The sequence below is a fragment of the Triplophysa dalaica genome, chromosome 8 (assembly GCF_015846415.1).
Source record: "Triplophysa dalaica isolate WHDGS20190420 chromosome 8, ASM1584641v1, whole genome shotgun sequence".
NCBI classification, from domain to species: Eukaryota; Metazoa; Chordata; class Actinopteri; order Cypriniformes; family Nemacheilidae; genus Triplophysa; species Triplophysa dalaica.
The window spans coordinates 17,376,605-17,390,822 of NC_079549.1; the positions used below are offsets into that span (position 1 = coordinate 17,376,605).

The window sequence follows — 14,218 nt, forward strand, 5'->3', positions numbered from 1 at the left end:
TATAAAAGAGTAAAATTATTCCACCTAAAATTTTAAAAACAAAAAAAGCAGTGGTTGTGAAATTGATTATGATGTTACAGAAATGAGAGGGTAAATAGGAAGGAAGCACATTTTATTCATGTTAAAGCTGCTGTGTGTAAATTGTTTTGGAGGACTTTTATTTAATAACTAAGAAAATGCTTTTTATTGGGGGATGGTGGAAAATGACTGATAGCCAGACAGCAACATATCAGGTATGTATACAATCTAGTCCATTTCTCCTTTACTGGAACTAGATAAAACTGGTTTCTTGGGTGTAGCGACTTTTGCTTTCAAAGTGACATCCGGCTCTCTCTGAGCAGGGTATAAAATGCCTTTTGTTTTCTCACTGCAGGACTTTCTGTATGTCAGATCAAAGACAATTCTCAGACTCGATTCTCATTTTAGCCTATCCTGAAATAATTTTCCAGAACAACTATATAGATCTAAATTCTATTAGTTCTTAGTTTCTTTAAATAGCTAAAGGAACAGCTCATCCTGACGGTGACCTTAAACTTGAAATTGATTCAATGTCTAAAACTGAGACTCATAATTCTGTGTACACTGTACAGAAATTTCAGATATAATTTGGACCCTGTACAAGCACGCAGAAGTCTGCATGATTTTCTGAGCTTCTACAAAAGACAAGGTAAGGCAATGCTACAATGACACCGTTAAATTAGAACACTTGTTTAAACAATAAAACAAATACTGAATGTTTACTGTTGTCAAAATGATAGTGGCACTTTCTTTAAAGAAGCTAGCGCAAGGTGTTTGGAGAGGTCACATGTTTGCTCTGCATGCTTTGATTGGACGAATGATTATTCTCTTTAACAATGACAGAAAAAAATTATAAAATATTTCAGCAGCGGCAGATGGGGGGGAAATAGGGCAGTAAAGGTACCATAACAGCACTTACAGTATATGAGTAAATTACGTATAAAAGTGATTAATTAAAAAACAATTTCTTAGGAAAGTAAGAGTATTTGTAATTCGTTACTTTACACCTCTGCGCCCTTCATCATTCAATACGATCACCAAATGCTTTGAGACATCAGATCGTCGCTCAAATTTTAGAATTATTTCCCCCACATGAACTTTAAGTGTTGGGCGTACTGCAGCAGACAACTAGCAACTGTCTTTTGGCCTTGTGCTGATACAATGTTCTTAATAAAAGTCTTGATATTGTTCTGTTTTAGTACATCAGAGTATGAAATAAAACATGTGTTGGTTGTATTCAGAGTCTAACAAAACCTGAATTAAGAATGTTGACGCAAAGTTTGTTTGTTTTATTATAGTCAGACCTGAAAAGAACATCCTTGGTTGAGAAGCTTTAAGAAGTAATAACACCAGATTTACAAGCCAAGGGGGATTTCTTTCTAACCTGTGTTCCTTTGTTGCATCAAGATGAATTGTTTTAGGCGATCTTCTTTACGAGATGAAAACTCATCTGATATTTCTGAAGACATAGTTGAGGAATTGCTATACTATGTTAGTGGGCTTAAGTCCATTAAAGAAGTTAAAGCAAAGATTGAAAAGAATTGTGGCATTAAGAAGAAAGTTACCTGGTCAGTTGAAGATATCAAACAAGCTTGGAGAGAATCAGAACTGATAACTTCAAGCAAAAGAAAAAACTGGTCTTGTGTGATAGTATTGGAGGAGTTAAAAAGAAGGGTGCTTGATGACAAGAATAATAAAAGAAAGGAAGCAGAGCCTGATCTGAAGGTAAATGAAGATATGCAAGCTTTTGGAACTGCACAGAGAAAAGAAAACACAGGTAGCCGGTTATTCGTAAGTAACACTGAACTGAAGATGATGGGTGATGCCTCGCAAGAAGCTGAACACTTGCAAAACACATTGATCACTGAGGAGAAGATTGAACAAAATTTCTGTAAACAACCACAGTACATACGGATCCCATTCTCAGACATGTCAGAAGAAAACCCAGAAAAGGGTGAAATAGTATCTACCAACACCCCCTATAAATTAATAAATGGTTATCCTTCAGAAAATGAGATAAGGAAAAGAAAGTCATATGTAATGTCCTACAACAATGTCACAAATAATGCTGATTGGGTTTATGAGATATTTAACGCGAGCACTTTAGCTGACAATTGTGAAAAAGAGTTAAAGTTAGGTGATACAAATTATCACAAAGGTCATCTTGCTGCTGCTGCCAATCATAAGTGGTGTCTTGAAGCCTTAAATGATGCTTCTTTGTTTAGCAACAAGGCACCGCAGCAAAAAAACTTAAACCAAAGCACTTGTAAAAAGTTGGAGAATAATTGTCGAGAAATAGCTAAATACGAAACAGTTCGTAACCTCCATGTGTACACTGGACCACTTTATCCTGAAGAACTAACCATGAAGGGAGTGAAAGCTTTGCCAAGTCACTTCTTTAAGGTGATAATTGTCGAGGATCATAATGGGACAGTAATACAGCCATTTTGCTTTCTGGTTCCCAATGAACAACCAACATCTGATAATTGTTATGTAAATCAATGTTCAATTGAACACATTGAGCATCACTCTGGTTTGATCTTCATATGCACCCCTCTTGGAGTAACACAGGACAGGATTAAAACTATAAAGTGGCAGGGAAAGAACGAAGCTGGAGAGATATGTTATGCTGATATAAAAGTCAGAATAAGCTCATAACTGATGCTGATAATAAGATGATTACTTGTATCAATGATTGTCTCAGTTTGATGTGTGCGTAGTTCAGTAAATGACTGTGTAACCTTGAGAATGTTTGATCTTCACTTAAATAAGAAAAATAAGTTTGTTTGATAAGCGTACAGTTGTATCAATATTAGGTAATAATCCCATGCTGCATGTACAACAATCAAAAATGCCTTCTCATGCTTTCAAAATGGCTCTCATGATCTTAAAAACATATCGGTATAAATGATTACACAGTAGTTTCAGGTTGACACAATCCTAACAGTATTTTCTTAAACTCATCCCGTTTGGAAACATTTTCAAGTTCAGGAGGAAATGTAGTGTTTGTTTAACACTGATATCTGGGGTCTCATTTATAAAACGTGCACATGCAGATTATCACAGAGAGTGCATATGCAAAACCCCACAGCAACATTCATATTTATAAAACGATCCTTGATGTGGAAAATAGATTTGAGCCATAAGGGTCTGAATGGACGTACACACATTTGCTTGTCTGAGTGCAGCCTGTTTTTGGAATATGAGCCATTCTTGCTGCTCATAAAGTATTTGGACTTTTACAGGCGCTAGCTTTAATGTGTCAATGACATTAATTAGCAGGTAGAAATATCTGACTTAAAACCATTTTTGAGCTGGTGAACATACTTGTGTTATAAAATGTTTGGCCACCACTGTAAAAGTGCAAATCAATATTTTTAATTGTAGTGTTTATCTGTTTCTTCTATTTGTTGACATTGATTTTAACTGTGCTATAATCCTGTGCTTTATAAAATGTTAATTTTGAAAGGGGTCATGGTGTTGCAAGTTTAATGGTTTACAATTTAGTTAACTTGGTGGTACATTACATTAGTGCCCGCCCCCCTTTTTAGTAATGCTAGAAAACATAAAATGCATCATGTGACCCCTTCAGTTATTTTAATACAATTTTAAATATTTACTTTTTACTTTAAATTTCTATATTTTTTATTGGATCAGGAGCCATGTGCATAAAGCTGTATAAGTGTGATTCATAAAAGGTTCCTAAGGCTAAGCTCCTTAAACATTTCAGTGCTGGAAAGTTAACATGTTATATATTGAGGTTATATGATGACAAAGAGTTGATGAAACTGTACAAAAGTTAACTGGGTGTACAAGGTAGTTGAGAAAAACCGAAAGTATATGGAACATATTTCATCATCCTTAGTTTTGTAAAAGTATAATTTTTTAGTGCTTGTACTTGTCACAATTTTCTTTTATATTTTTTTAATGTATCAGTACAGTGAGGGGGAAGGTCAACAAACATCTTTTCTTGTGACTGCCGAAAAGCAGCAATTAAAGATCCTGATTCTTCTACCATGTTTATGCTTTAAAACATGTTTTCAATCAATAAAATCCAAACATCGTGCTAATAAGTGTGAACATTTTTTTATCTTAATACTTTATTAAACTTAAGACAAATGGAAAATAGTTCATTTTTACAATAAAAGTACACTGTTAAGAAGCACTTCTATAGAAATCGTACAAACTTAATTTGTTGAAAACATTTAGCTGACTGAGCCAAAAGGTTCTGAACAAACAAGAGTCAGGCACAACATAAATATGTACATTGATAAATACATTATAATTTAGAAACACCTCTCACACAGACAGTAAAATGTCAGACTGATTATTGCATTATTTCATTTAAGCGTGACTCAAATAAATAAGGCATGTAGACAGAGGTCCATGAGAAATAAGCCACCCATGAAATCAAGCTGTTGGACTGAAATCATTTTTGTTAATCTCTGGAATGTCTGATTAGCCAATCCTAAATGTAAAAACTATATATAAAAACAGTGCACATTCAACATTTGAAGTGTACTTTGAAGTCCAATGTAGTTACTTGAAAACTATAGTGCATCTTCTAGAAACCTGGTTGTACACAGATGTCAACCTGACAAAAATACTGCCTGCTAGCACACATCTTGCTAAACACAGGCAGGAGTCCCCAGAATGCTGGTTTATGGCTTGGCATATATAGGCTGAGATACATTTTATAAGCTCTCAAGCATTGGTTTGCTAACCAGGCATAACTGTGAGAGCAGGATCGGTCTATTTACTGTTCTACATCCTACCAGATGGTAGCTTTGGTTACTTATGGTATTTTGTTTTCAGGGGCCGTCATTCAAAATCGTCCTCGTATTCATATTCATCCAGGTCCAGGTTACAGTGAGGACTGGGGATCTCAAACAGAGGTCTCTTCTCATTACGTAGGTCAAAAGCACATGAAATGTGGTCAACTGGGTCGAGAAGATTTTCATAGCTGAAAAGGGAGGGAATAATTGTTAACACAGTCATTGCTATGAAGACTACGCTTGCTATAATACAGAGTGAAAGAAAAAAAGAAAAACAGCAACTAAAGTATAAATAATGATATGCTTCTGTAGCGGGCCCAAAAGCTTTTTCTAAAAAAGAAATCATGTTTGACTATTTCCCGGTGAAGAACATTAAGTATAAACCTAATGAGAGATCCATCAGTGAAATCTGTTTTGATACGTCCAAAAATGACAATGGAGTCGCTCTACACTCTCAAATCAAAGCATTTCATAAGCTAACATGGCCAAAAAAAGGGTAATACAAAACAGGCAAAGAATTTACAATTGGATGAATCACTGGAAAATAATTGTGAGACTATCACAGGGACTAGGTGAACCCACAAGGAACAGATGTGAGAAGAACATGGAAAGAACCTCACCCTGCACATAGTGTGTCTTACCTGTGTGTTTTAACTCTACTCATCTCGCCATGAGAAATCTGTGCTGATCCTAAAACCATCACATAATATCTCATCAGCCCTTTAACCACTGATCTCAGTGCAGAGACAAATGTGACCATAAACCAGTCTTTTGGGTCAATTTTTCAAAATTGAGATTTTTACATCATCTGAAAGCTAAATAAACAAGCTTTCTTTTTGATGTATGTTTAGGCTAGGATAATATCTGGCAGAGAAGCAGTTTTTTAAAACTCTGGAATCTAAGGGTGCAAAGAAATCTAAATTTTGAGAAGATTGCCTTTCATGATGTTAATCAGTGGCACCACTAGTAGCCCATCCACTCAAAAAAATAAAGTTTTTATATATTTAGGGTAGGATATTCACAAAATATCTTCATGGAACATGATCTTTACTTAATTCCTAGTGATTTTTGGCCTAAAATAAAAATTGACAATTTTTAACCATACAATGTATTTTTGGTTTTTTCTAAAAATGTTCCTGTGCTTTTAATCCAGGTTCACAAATGACAAAACTGGACTTTTTTTTCTTCTATTTTGTCTCGTCCAGAGTCTACTGGATATATTCCTTAGTCACCTCAAAAATTGCTGATATGCTGCATGTGATGTTATAGTACTCATACAGTAATAAAGATGTGGTGGATGTGTAAATGGGAAATGTGACCGTACCCATCATTGTACTGCTCGTCGGTAGTTTCTTCAGCCACCAAGTGATCGTATTCCTCGGCAGCATATCTCTCCCAGTCAGAAATCTCTTGTCCCATTGTCTCTGCATCCTGCACATGCAAACGGAATTGTATTACATCAGCCAAATGACCATAATGGAAATAAAACGAGAAAATGGGGAAAAGCCATTCGTTACCCTTGCAGCCATCAATGGATCCCTTTGTTCATGGTCCAGGTATTTCTCAATGTTAAATAATGTGTCAAAGAATATATTGGAAAGTTTACATCTCTTCAAGTCTCTGAGGGTGATCTTTCCTGAGGAGACATTAGAGCGCTTTGTAAAAGGTGCTGAAAGAAAACTTTATCAAGTTCAAAAAGTGACTACTCCGCATGAATCCTAAAAATCAGCAAACTGCTTCAAGATGTACAGCAGGTTTGAGTGTTTTTACAAAACATCATATCAAATGATTTACTGTATTGGTTAAAATACCTGGAATTTCTGGCTTAACTAGGTCTAACATTTGGCACAAGCAGTCCTCAAATGGAAGTGGCTCGATGCCCATAGTCTCAAGCTTCTGACACTGTTCATGGTAGAAATACTGCAACTCGTACATGGACAGCACCCCGTCCCCATCCAGATCCATACAGCGGAACCAGTACACTATGCTACACAGACAACAACAGACAGCATCAGTTCCACAACCCCTCAAATTGAGCACAAGCCAATGATGAACACATTAAAGGCACAAAAACAGATTATGAAGATATCAGTTACCTAGTGTCAGTTTTTTTGTCCTCCTCAGATATAAGGAACCACACAAAGTCTGCATAGCTCAATTTACCCTCTTTATGAACCTTTCTGTCCCTGAGGATCAGAATAAAATGAGCCACAGCACTCACTGAACATCTAAAACAACCAGTTTCATGACACACAATTAAAAACGATTAAAAACCCCATAACAAATGAAAGACTGTACCTGGTTACAGCTCCTGAAAATATTCTCTCAATCATTCTGTTGGAGATGGCTGTCAAAGAGAGCAGACAAATCACATGACACACAGCAAATGCTCGAAGATGGAAAAAAGAAGCTGTCAAAAGGTTGTAAATCACATAAATAGCAACAGCAAGACAGCAATTTAATGCTCCCATTTTATCATTGTAAAAAGACAGTGATTATTAAACAGCCAGAGAAAAGATAAAACTATAGCAGTGCCAGACATGCCGTCATGCTAGAGGAAATTGATATTAAAACTTCACTCAATTCACTAAACTCATACTGCACCAAACAGAAACATGCGCAATGAAGTGCTGCTGAAGGAGATGGATTTCACTTCACTGCCAGCTTTAAATATCATTTTTGCTTCATAATGCATGCCACAGAGAAAGTGTGTAGTACACATTTTCTGCGCAGAACAGACCACTTTAGTACAGTGTAATACAATTAAATAACAGTGTCTCATTTCTGTTCATGAAATTGTTTTATTTATCTATTGCATCCAAAGCCATAAAGATATATGCCACACAATGGGTTAAGGGGACATACCTTGGTCATTATGTCGGGCTAGGTCCCTCTGGTCTATGTACAAGTCGTGGTCTGTGTCCAGCTCCCAGAATTTACAGTAGATGACGTAGAAATGTTCGTAAGAGAAGAACTCTGTCAGCTGGTTAATCTCTTCATCTTCTTCAAGCAATGCCACATTCTATTGGGAATTTTCAGATTTTACACCAGAAATAAATAACTAAGTAATGAAGCAATGATTTAAAATATAAAAGTGATGCTTGCAAGATTATTACCTGAAGAAAACTACTTCTCCTGAGTTCTGAACATGTTATTTTTCCTGTCCATGAGCGGTTTACATTATAAAATATCCTCTGGACCACCTGTTGGCAGAAGTTGCACTTTCTTTACAATGTCGAGTTCTTACATTTATCCAATTAGCAGATGGTTTTATCCAAAGCGACTTACGTTGTATTATCCTATACATTTGCTTCTAAGTATGTGCAATCCTCTAGAATCCAACCCATGACCTTGCATTGTTAACGCATTGCTCTTACCACTGAGATACAGGAAGGCTAAACGTTCTTATTCATAAACAATGCTCATAACATTGCATAGTTCACATGTTTTAAAGGTTGAAGAAAAAGAAAACCCCTGAGTCATCCTTACTGTGGTAATGTAGCGAGAATGAAAGTCTGAAGCCTCCTTTAAAAACGCCAGGCCTGTGTGTGAATCCACCACATCCTTAAGAAAGAAAAAAGCTTCAAAAATGATTCACACACCAATCTAAGAAAGTCATCATATTATAGGAAAATGTTCAATCCATTAGTGTGCGAAGAGGCTCTGGATTAGATTACAGAGAAAAGGCGAATCATTTCAATGTGTCCACTTGCACTTCAAGACGTGTGGAAATGTTAAAGGTATTAAAATTGTGCCTTTGTTCTTAGAAGTTTAAGGCCAAATTCAAAACTGAGCTTTTGTTTCCGTTTCATCCAGTGTCACTCTATGCATACATATGACCCGCTCAATTTTTTCATTTTGTGTGTTTTTTAGCTCACAAGCAGTGGGATTTCTTTCATGTTCCCTAGTCAAATATCTTGTGCATGCATAGAAGGCGGTAAAATGACAGCGACTTATTTTAGGCGAGGGGCTCCTTGACCTATTCCCATGTGAAATTAAACAATAGAAAAACACATAAATCACTGCTGTAAAAGTGCGGGCAAGGACAGGCCAATCTACTCCACAGCAATACTTTTTTCATTCATCAAAACGGTCAAAACAATCGCTAAAGCTACACAATACAAATTAAACTGTGGATGCCAGAACGCATCTCCTCTACTGTGCAACTGCTTGCCCGGGCGGCTTGGCCAATCCCGCCAGTGTGAATATAAATGACATGCCAATAACCGGCTTAGCAAATCACAGCTCACTTAAAAGGACTCAAAGAATAATAGCAGTCCATATGACTGCACTTCGGTTACACTTTAGCAGCACATTTTAAATTCTCCATTCGCACAAAGCACTGGATGCAATGCAAATAAACGGCAAGACTATTAATGCTCCTGTGCGGTGTGTGTGTGTCTGTGTTCTCAGTGGTGGGTCTCTGTTCCAGCACACTGTACCTGCAGGAATGGAATAAAGTCCTCTTGTTCCAAATAATTGCAGCCAGGCTTGGCCAGAAGGTGAAGAAATTTGGATGCGTCGTCATGACAGGTCAGAAGCACTCTGTGGGGAGGTAGCAGATGGTTTCAGGGTTTCTTCCACCCTTTCAAAGACGATATGATCTCCGAAACCCCTCACTTTAAATATGCAGCATCAGTCAATGGAACCTACAAATGAGGCTTCGTAATTTACACTCATTTATGACCTTCTTTACGAAGACGGTAGAATAATGACTTCAAGACAGGACTATATTCAAGTGAGCCACTTAGAGATCATGACGCTTTACAAGGGCACCGGAAACCAAGAAGTATTGCGGTACAACATAATCATGCTACCAAAACTGCTCACTGCACTCTTGATAGGACGCTGCACACTTGTTAAAATGCACTGCATGTTGTGCAGACATTAATATAAAAAAGGCCACTGTGAAGAGAGCTATTGTCTTACTTTCTCCACATTGCCACAAACTTGTGTACGGACACATGTCCCCTCCTGTCTCCTCCAGCAGCGTGGAACAATGGAGCTTTCCAATAGAGTGGGCACTCGCAGGCCTGCAGTGAAACAAAAGCGTTACACACAGATGGAGTGTTATTCAGGGCTGTATGTTAACGTTTTTGCACGTAGCACCGGTGATAGAGTTTTTAAGTTTTGTAGCACAGGCCAAACATTTGTGGCACAAGTATAGGTCTGTTATCATCATCTTTAATAAAAACACAAGTGCAGGTCATCATATAAATTACTGAATGTAACTGAAAAAGGACATTAACATTATGCAAATGGATAAATTAGTGCCATATAAGTTTTTGCTTTTACCAAATTCGTTTTTCCTTAAAAAAAAATTTGGAGTTCTGTATTTTCATAAAATTACTGTATACTATAGCTTTTCCTACAGTAAAATTATTGTGTACTATAGTATATTGGAACCTTCCTATAGTAAATATTAAAGTATACTCTAGTGTTTACTACAGTTTATAAATTTACTACAAGTTAATTCTTTTATCAACTGGTTCAAATTTAAGGGACTTTTATTTTGGAGGGTCATCACACGGATGCTTGAATTTCAGTTTGGTTGACAGTAGCTTCACTTAAACAGTGAAATGCTAGTAAAATAAACTTAAAACAACTTGAAGTTTATGTCCTCACAAGTGTCATGCTTGTAACATGTTAAAGTGTGCAGCTCATTCCCTCATAGAGACGCAGAACAAGTAGAGGAGATATTCAATAGTAGAATTCCGCTTTCGTTAATCTTTCCATGTTTTCCCAGATCACAGGGCATAGATCAATGGACTTGATGCAGCCGGAAAACAAGTTTTATTTGAAAAATCAAAAAAAAAAAAATAGTGGTGCGCCATTACTTAACCTCACACACGAACAAGCACAATGACAATCGCACTTCACACATACAAGCGGCTACGTCTAATGCACCTGCCAAACTGTATTGCACGAATTTATTTGCAGCCGACCGTTTTTTTCATAGTATGTGTGACATATATGTCACACTGTTCAGCCCTGTTGTTGCGTACTTAGGGTGTCAAAATACATTAAAATTGTCAGATATACAGCATTAGCTCTTATTTTAATAAAGAGACACACATTAACAGGGTCAAATCACTAAACAAAAACTTTGTTCACTTGCCATGCTAATAAAACTTCAAAAACAGCAATTATTTTAGAAAATGACCAGGTCTTACAAGGGGGAAAACAAAACTTCATAAATACCATTCATTTTTAATGTTGACATTACTTTGAAGGGCCGTGTTTCTGATGTTTTAATGTTTCTAATGAATTTAATTTTCTGATATAAGAAATGGACGGATTTCAGGACTAGATTAGATTAGTCTTTCGTAGCACATGGTTTCATTCTTTAAGTGAGAAAAGGGGGGAATCAAGCAATTTAAGCACTCCACTATTCTCTCGCAGACAACAAAAGAGCAATTCAGCATATTCTGAGATTTCTAAGTGTTTGGATATTCTGACTACATCTTTCACGTGTGCTCTAGGAACTATAAATTGGGCTAAATTGGCGATGATATATTTATAAACCATTCTGTTTAAAGTTCTGAATCCTGTGATTTACCTAGACAGATTCTCCTACAGATGTTTTTTAACATAAAGTGGATACATATTTTCCATCAACTACATGAAAAGTCAAACCCTCAAACATACAAAAGTAAATTACACAAATGAACAATTTGGTAGGCGGGTAATGGTGGCACGCTACAAATCACACTTACCTTGGCAACTAGACCCATGTCTTTAATAGTGACTCTTTCATCAGGGAACTGAGAAAATATTTTCTCTATCTTGGAAATGAGATTGTCGATGTTGATATTGGCCGGGGGCTGTCCTCGAGGAAAGTAGAACTTTGGAATGCTTTCACTTAAGGCTGGTGTAACGGGCTCCTCTCTCTTAGCCTGCGCTTGCTGAAACCGACAGAAATAACAACAGTTAGCCACAAGACTGAGAATGCAATTTACTTTTGCCAGCGCTACATGTGAGCGATGCATGGGTGCTTTGAAAACGGCACCACAATTATCGTTTCAGGGTGACGGCATAATAAGGACATATGGTCCCATGATGCCCAACGGAGAACAATTCTGACAGATGCCCACCCTTAAGGAAGCTTGCAATATCTTTTGGACCCACATCTTGTGATGGATCCATGAACGTGAGAAAAAAGAATATTTTAAGTGTGGGGGGAAAATACTAATAACTTTAACTGTTGGAACCAGACTGTTAACATAGAAGGGTTAAGTGATATCGTACTAGGTCCGTTAATAGTTTGAGCAGCTTGGGTACTGATATCATGAAATTTATTATTTCAAACACAAACGATTAGAACAGATTAATTGTAGATAAACAAAGCACAAAAAAGACAAAGGATTGGTTACACTTTTAAGAAGTATTGAAGTTTGTCCAAGCTTTATGTACAGTACTTTAAATGCTTTAAGACTGGGGTTTAAACTAAGGGTTAGATAACGGATAGACAAACAAAGAGACATTATTAAGCAGGTTAAAGGCCTTGTACTGTATGTTTTTACTAGTGGTGGGCATAGATTAATTTTTTTAATCTAGATTAATCTAGATTAATTTTGGAATTAATCTAGATTAATCTAGATTAAAATGGCTCATTTGAATTCTGCCGAAGGCATTCAGAATATGTGTGCTACCCAAATAATGACTAAATGTAAGTCTTTTTTAATAATGGGTTTCTCAAGCCAGGTGGCGCATTAGACCAGGGGCTCATCTCCTGTTTCCAAAATGCATCTCAAATTGCTTGAGAAAGTTGTTCTACTATGATAATTGGTGATGAAAATTAAATTATGTTCAATAAGATGAATTTGTGTTTACTTCCGCATTAGCTAAGGGATGATTTGTGTTTAGGTGTTTAGAGCTCCTACAGTACATTTACATTTAGTCATTTAGCAGACGCTTTTATCCAAAGCAACTTACAAAGAGTGAGGGAGCAACAAGCGATATGTCATACAGGAGCCATAATACATTAGATCTCAATACAAAGTTACTGGTTTCAACTAAAGCTAGACCACTACCTGTTGAGAGAAAGTGTTTTTTTTTAAACCGATTCCACATTGCACAAGGTGCAAACAACCTTAGTCTTGTCGATGTTTCTATTGGGAAGCTTCTTAAAAATGAATATTCCCTGAAGCAAACCCGGCAGCTTCATAGCTGATTCCATGTTAGCACGTCACGTTTGATGCGGTAATTTCACAGTAACGTTATGTTGTGTTCAGACCAAACGCGAATGGCGCGTCAAGCGCGAGTGATTAATGTGTTAATGCAAAGAGGCAATAGACCTACTTGCTGCGCGAATCGCGCGAATGAAGCCCTGGTTAAGAGATGATGAGGCGGCTTCTGCTTCCGCGAATCACGCGAATCACGCGAGTTGAAAAATCTCGTTCTCGCCCCGTACAGTGCAGTTAAGCTGGTATACATCCGCGCTAAAATATCAAGGTGAAAGTCATCATAGCTTGCGTAGTATAGACCCAGCTGCCAACCCAACTTTGAGAATAGATTAACGGCGACATTTTTTTTATCGCGCGATAAGAGTCTCACTGCGTTAACGGCGTTAAGTTTTACATTTGCCCTCATGGCAAAAGCATGGGCATTTAGAAACACTATTCACATGGCAAGAACAATCAATTTAAGTAAACACGCAATAAATAATCTTTCCATGTTCCATGTAATAATCTTACAATAATCTTTGTATGTATAAAGACTTTAAACATACTAGTTTGTGATCAATCTTTCTGATGACACCTTTCTAAACTAAACATACACTAAAGAAACTGCAAAAACATTACAAGCATAACAGTAAATTTCTACAAAAGTGGTTATCATCCTAAAACAACTTGACTTTTTCTGCTACATCAAGTCGAAAATAAAGCCTATTTTTAAAAAAGCATACCATGTCTAAACATTCTAATTGACTACAGAAAATACATCATACCCAAACACTTGTGGTTATATTCCTCTTACTAGCGATTTTCCAAAGGCTCAGTTTCCCACTGTAACATAAAACCTCAACTATTTAAGTGTCAGGCTGCAGCTGTGAAGATCTTGACCCCCTCGAACGTCCACACAGGACAAACCATCAGAACCCAATCTCTGTAATAAGCAATGTCACGCTCAACAAGATCCAACTAGCAATTCAGTTTAACACAAACACATTAACATGTAGACTTTAGCAACCTCGACCTTCTCTGTACTACTGTTTAATCCTCAGAGAGCTGGCAGACCTTGAAGATTTGACAAGGATCCCCCAAGGGGAACAAACCTACACCTCAAAACGATAGTAGATATTCATAAACATTATTACAAGGCTGCATGTCTAGGTGAAAAACATTGCAATTTAACCTGTAAACTTAAACACTCCGTATTGCTGTTGCTTGCATAAGTCATTTGCAGCTTGATAGTTTGTAGTT

At 36.9% G+C, this 14,218-nt stretch overlaps 2 protein-coding genes across 5 annotated transcripts in view; one reads left to right on the forward strand and one right to left on the reverse strand.

Annotated features, from left to right (window-relative positions):
* The first annotated feature begins 1,830 nt into the window (after nt 1-1,830).
* On the forward strand, nt 1,831-2,676 carry LOC130427102 (endonuclease G, mitochondrial-like). Its single transcript, XM_056754149.1, has one exon. The coding sequence runs from the start codon at nt 1,831-1,833 to the stop codon at nt 2,674-2,676; it is 846 nt and encodes a 281-aa protein (XP_056610127.1).
* A 1,416-nt stretch (nt 2,677-4,092) lies between these two features.
* Nucleotides 4,093-14,218, reverse strand: part of ppp2r3b (protein phosphatase 2, regulatory subunit B'', beta) — a 37,864-nt gene continuing 27,738 nt past the window's right edge. For all 4 annotated transcript variants that reach the window (XM_056755824.1, XM_056755821.1, XM_056755822.1 and 1 more), the window contains 12 exons: nt 11,510-11,698; nt 9,723-9,826; nt 9,236-9,338; nt 8,283-8,357; nt 7,910-7,996; nt 7,659-7,815; nt 7,092-7,140; nt 6,890-6,979; nt 6,605-6,780; nt 6,311-6,429; nt 6,118-6,224; nt 4,093-4,981 (listed from right to left, as the gene is read on the reverse strand). In XM_056755824.1, the coding sequence (XP_056611802.1) occupies nt 4,840-4,981; nt 6,118-6,224; nt 6,311-6,429; nt 6,605-6,780; nt 6,890-6,979; nt 7,092-7,140; nt 7,659-7,815; nt 7,910-7,996; nt 8,283-8,357; nt 9,236-9,338; nt 9,723-9,826; nt 11,510-11,698 (1,398 nt within the window). In that variant the 3' untranslated portion in view covers nt 4,093-4,839. The remainder of the gene's footprint in view (nt 4,982-6,117; nt 6,225-6,310; nt 6,430-6,604; nt 6,781-6,889; nt 6,980-7,091; nt 7,141-7,658; nt 7,816-7,909; nt 7,997-8,282; nt 8,358-9,235; nt 9,339-9,722; nt 9,827-11,509; nt 11,699-14,218) is intronic.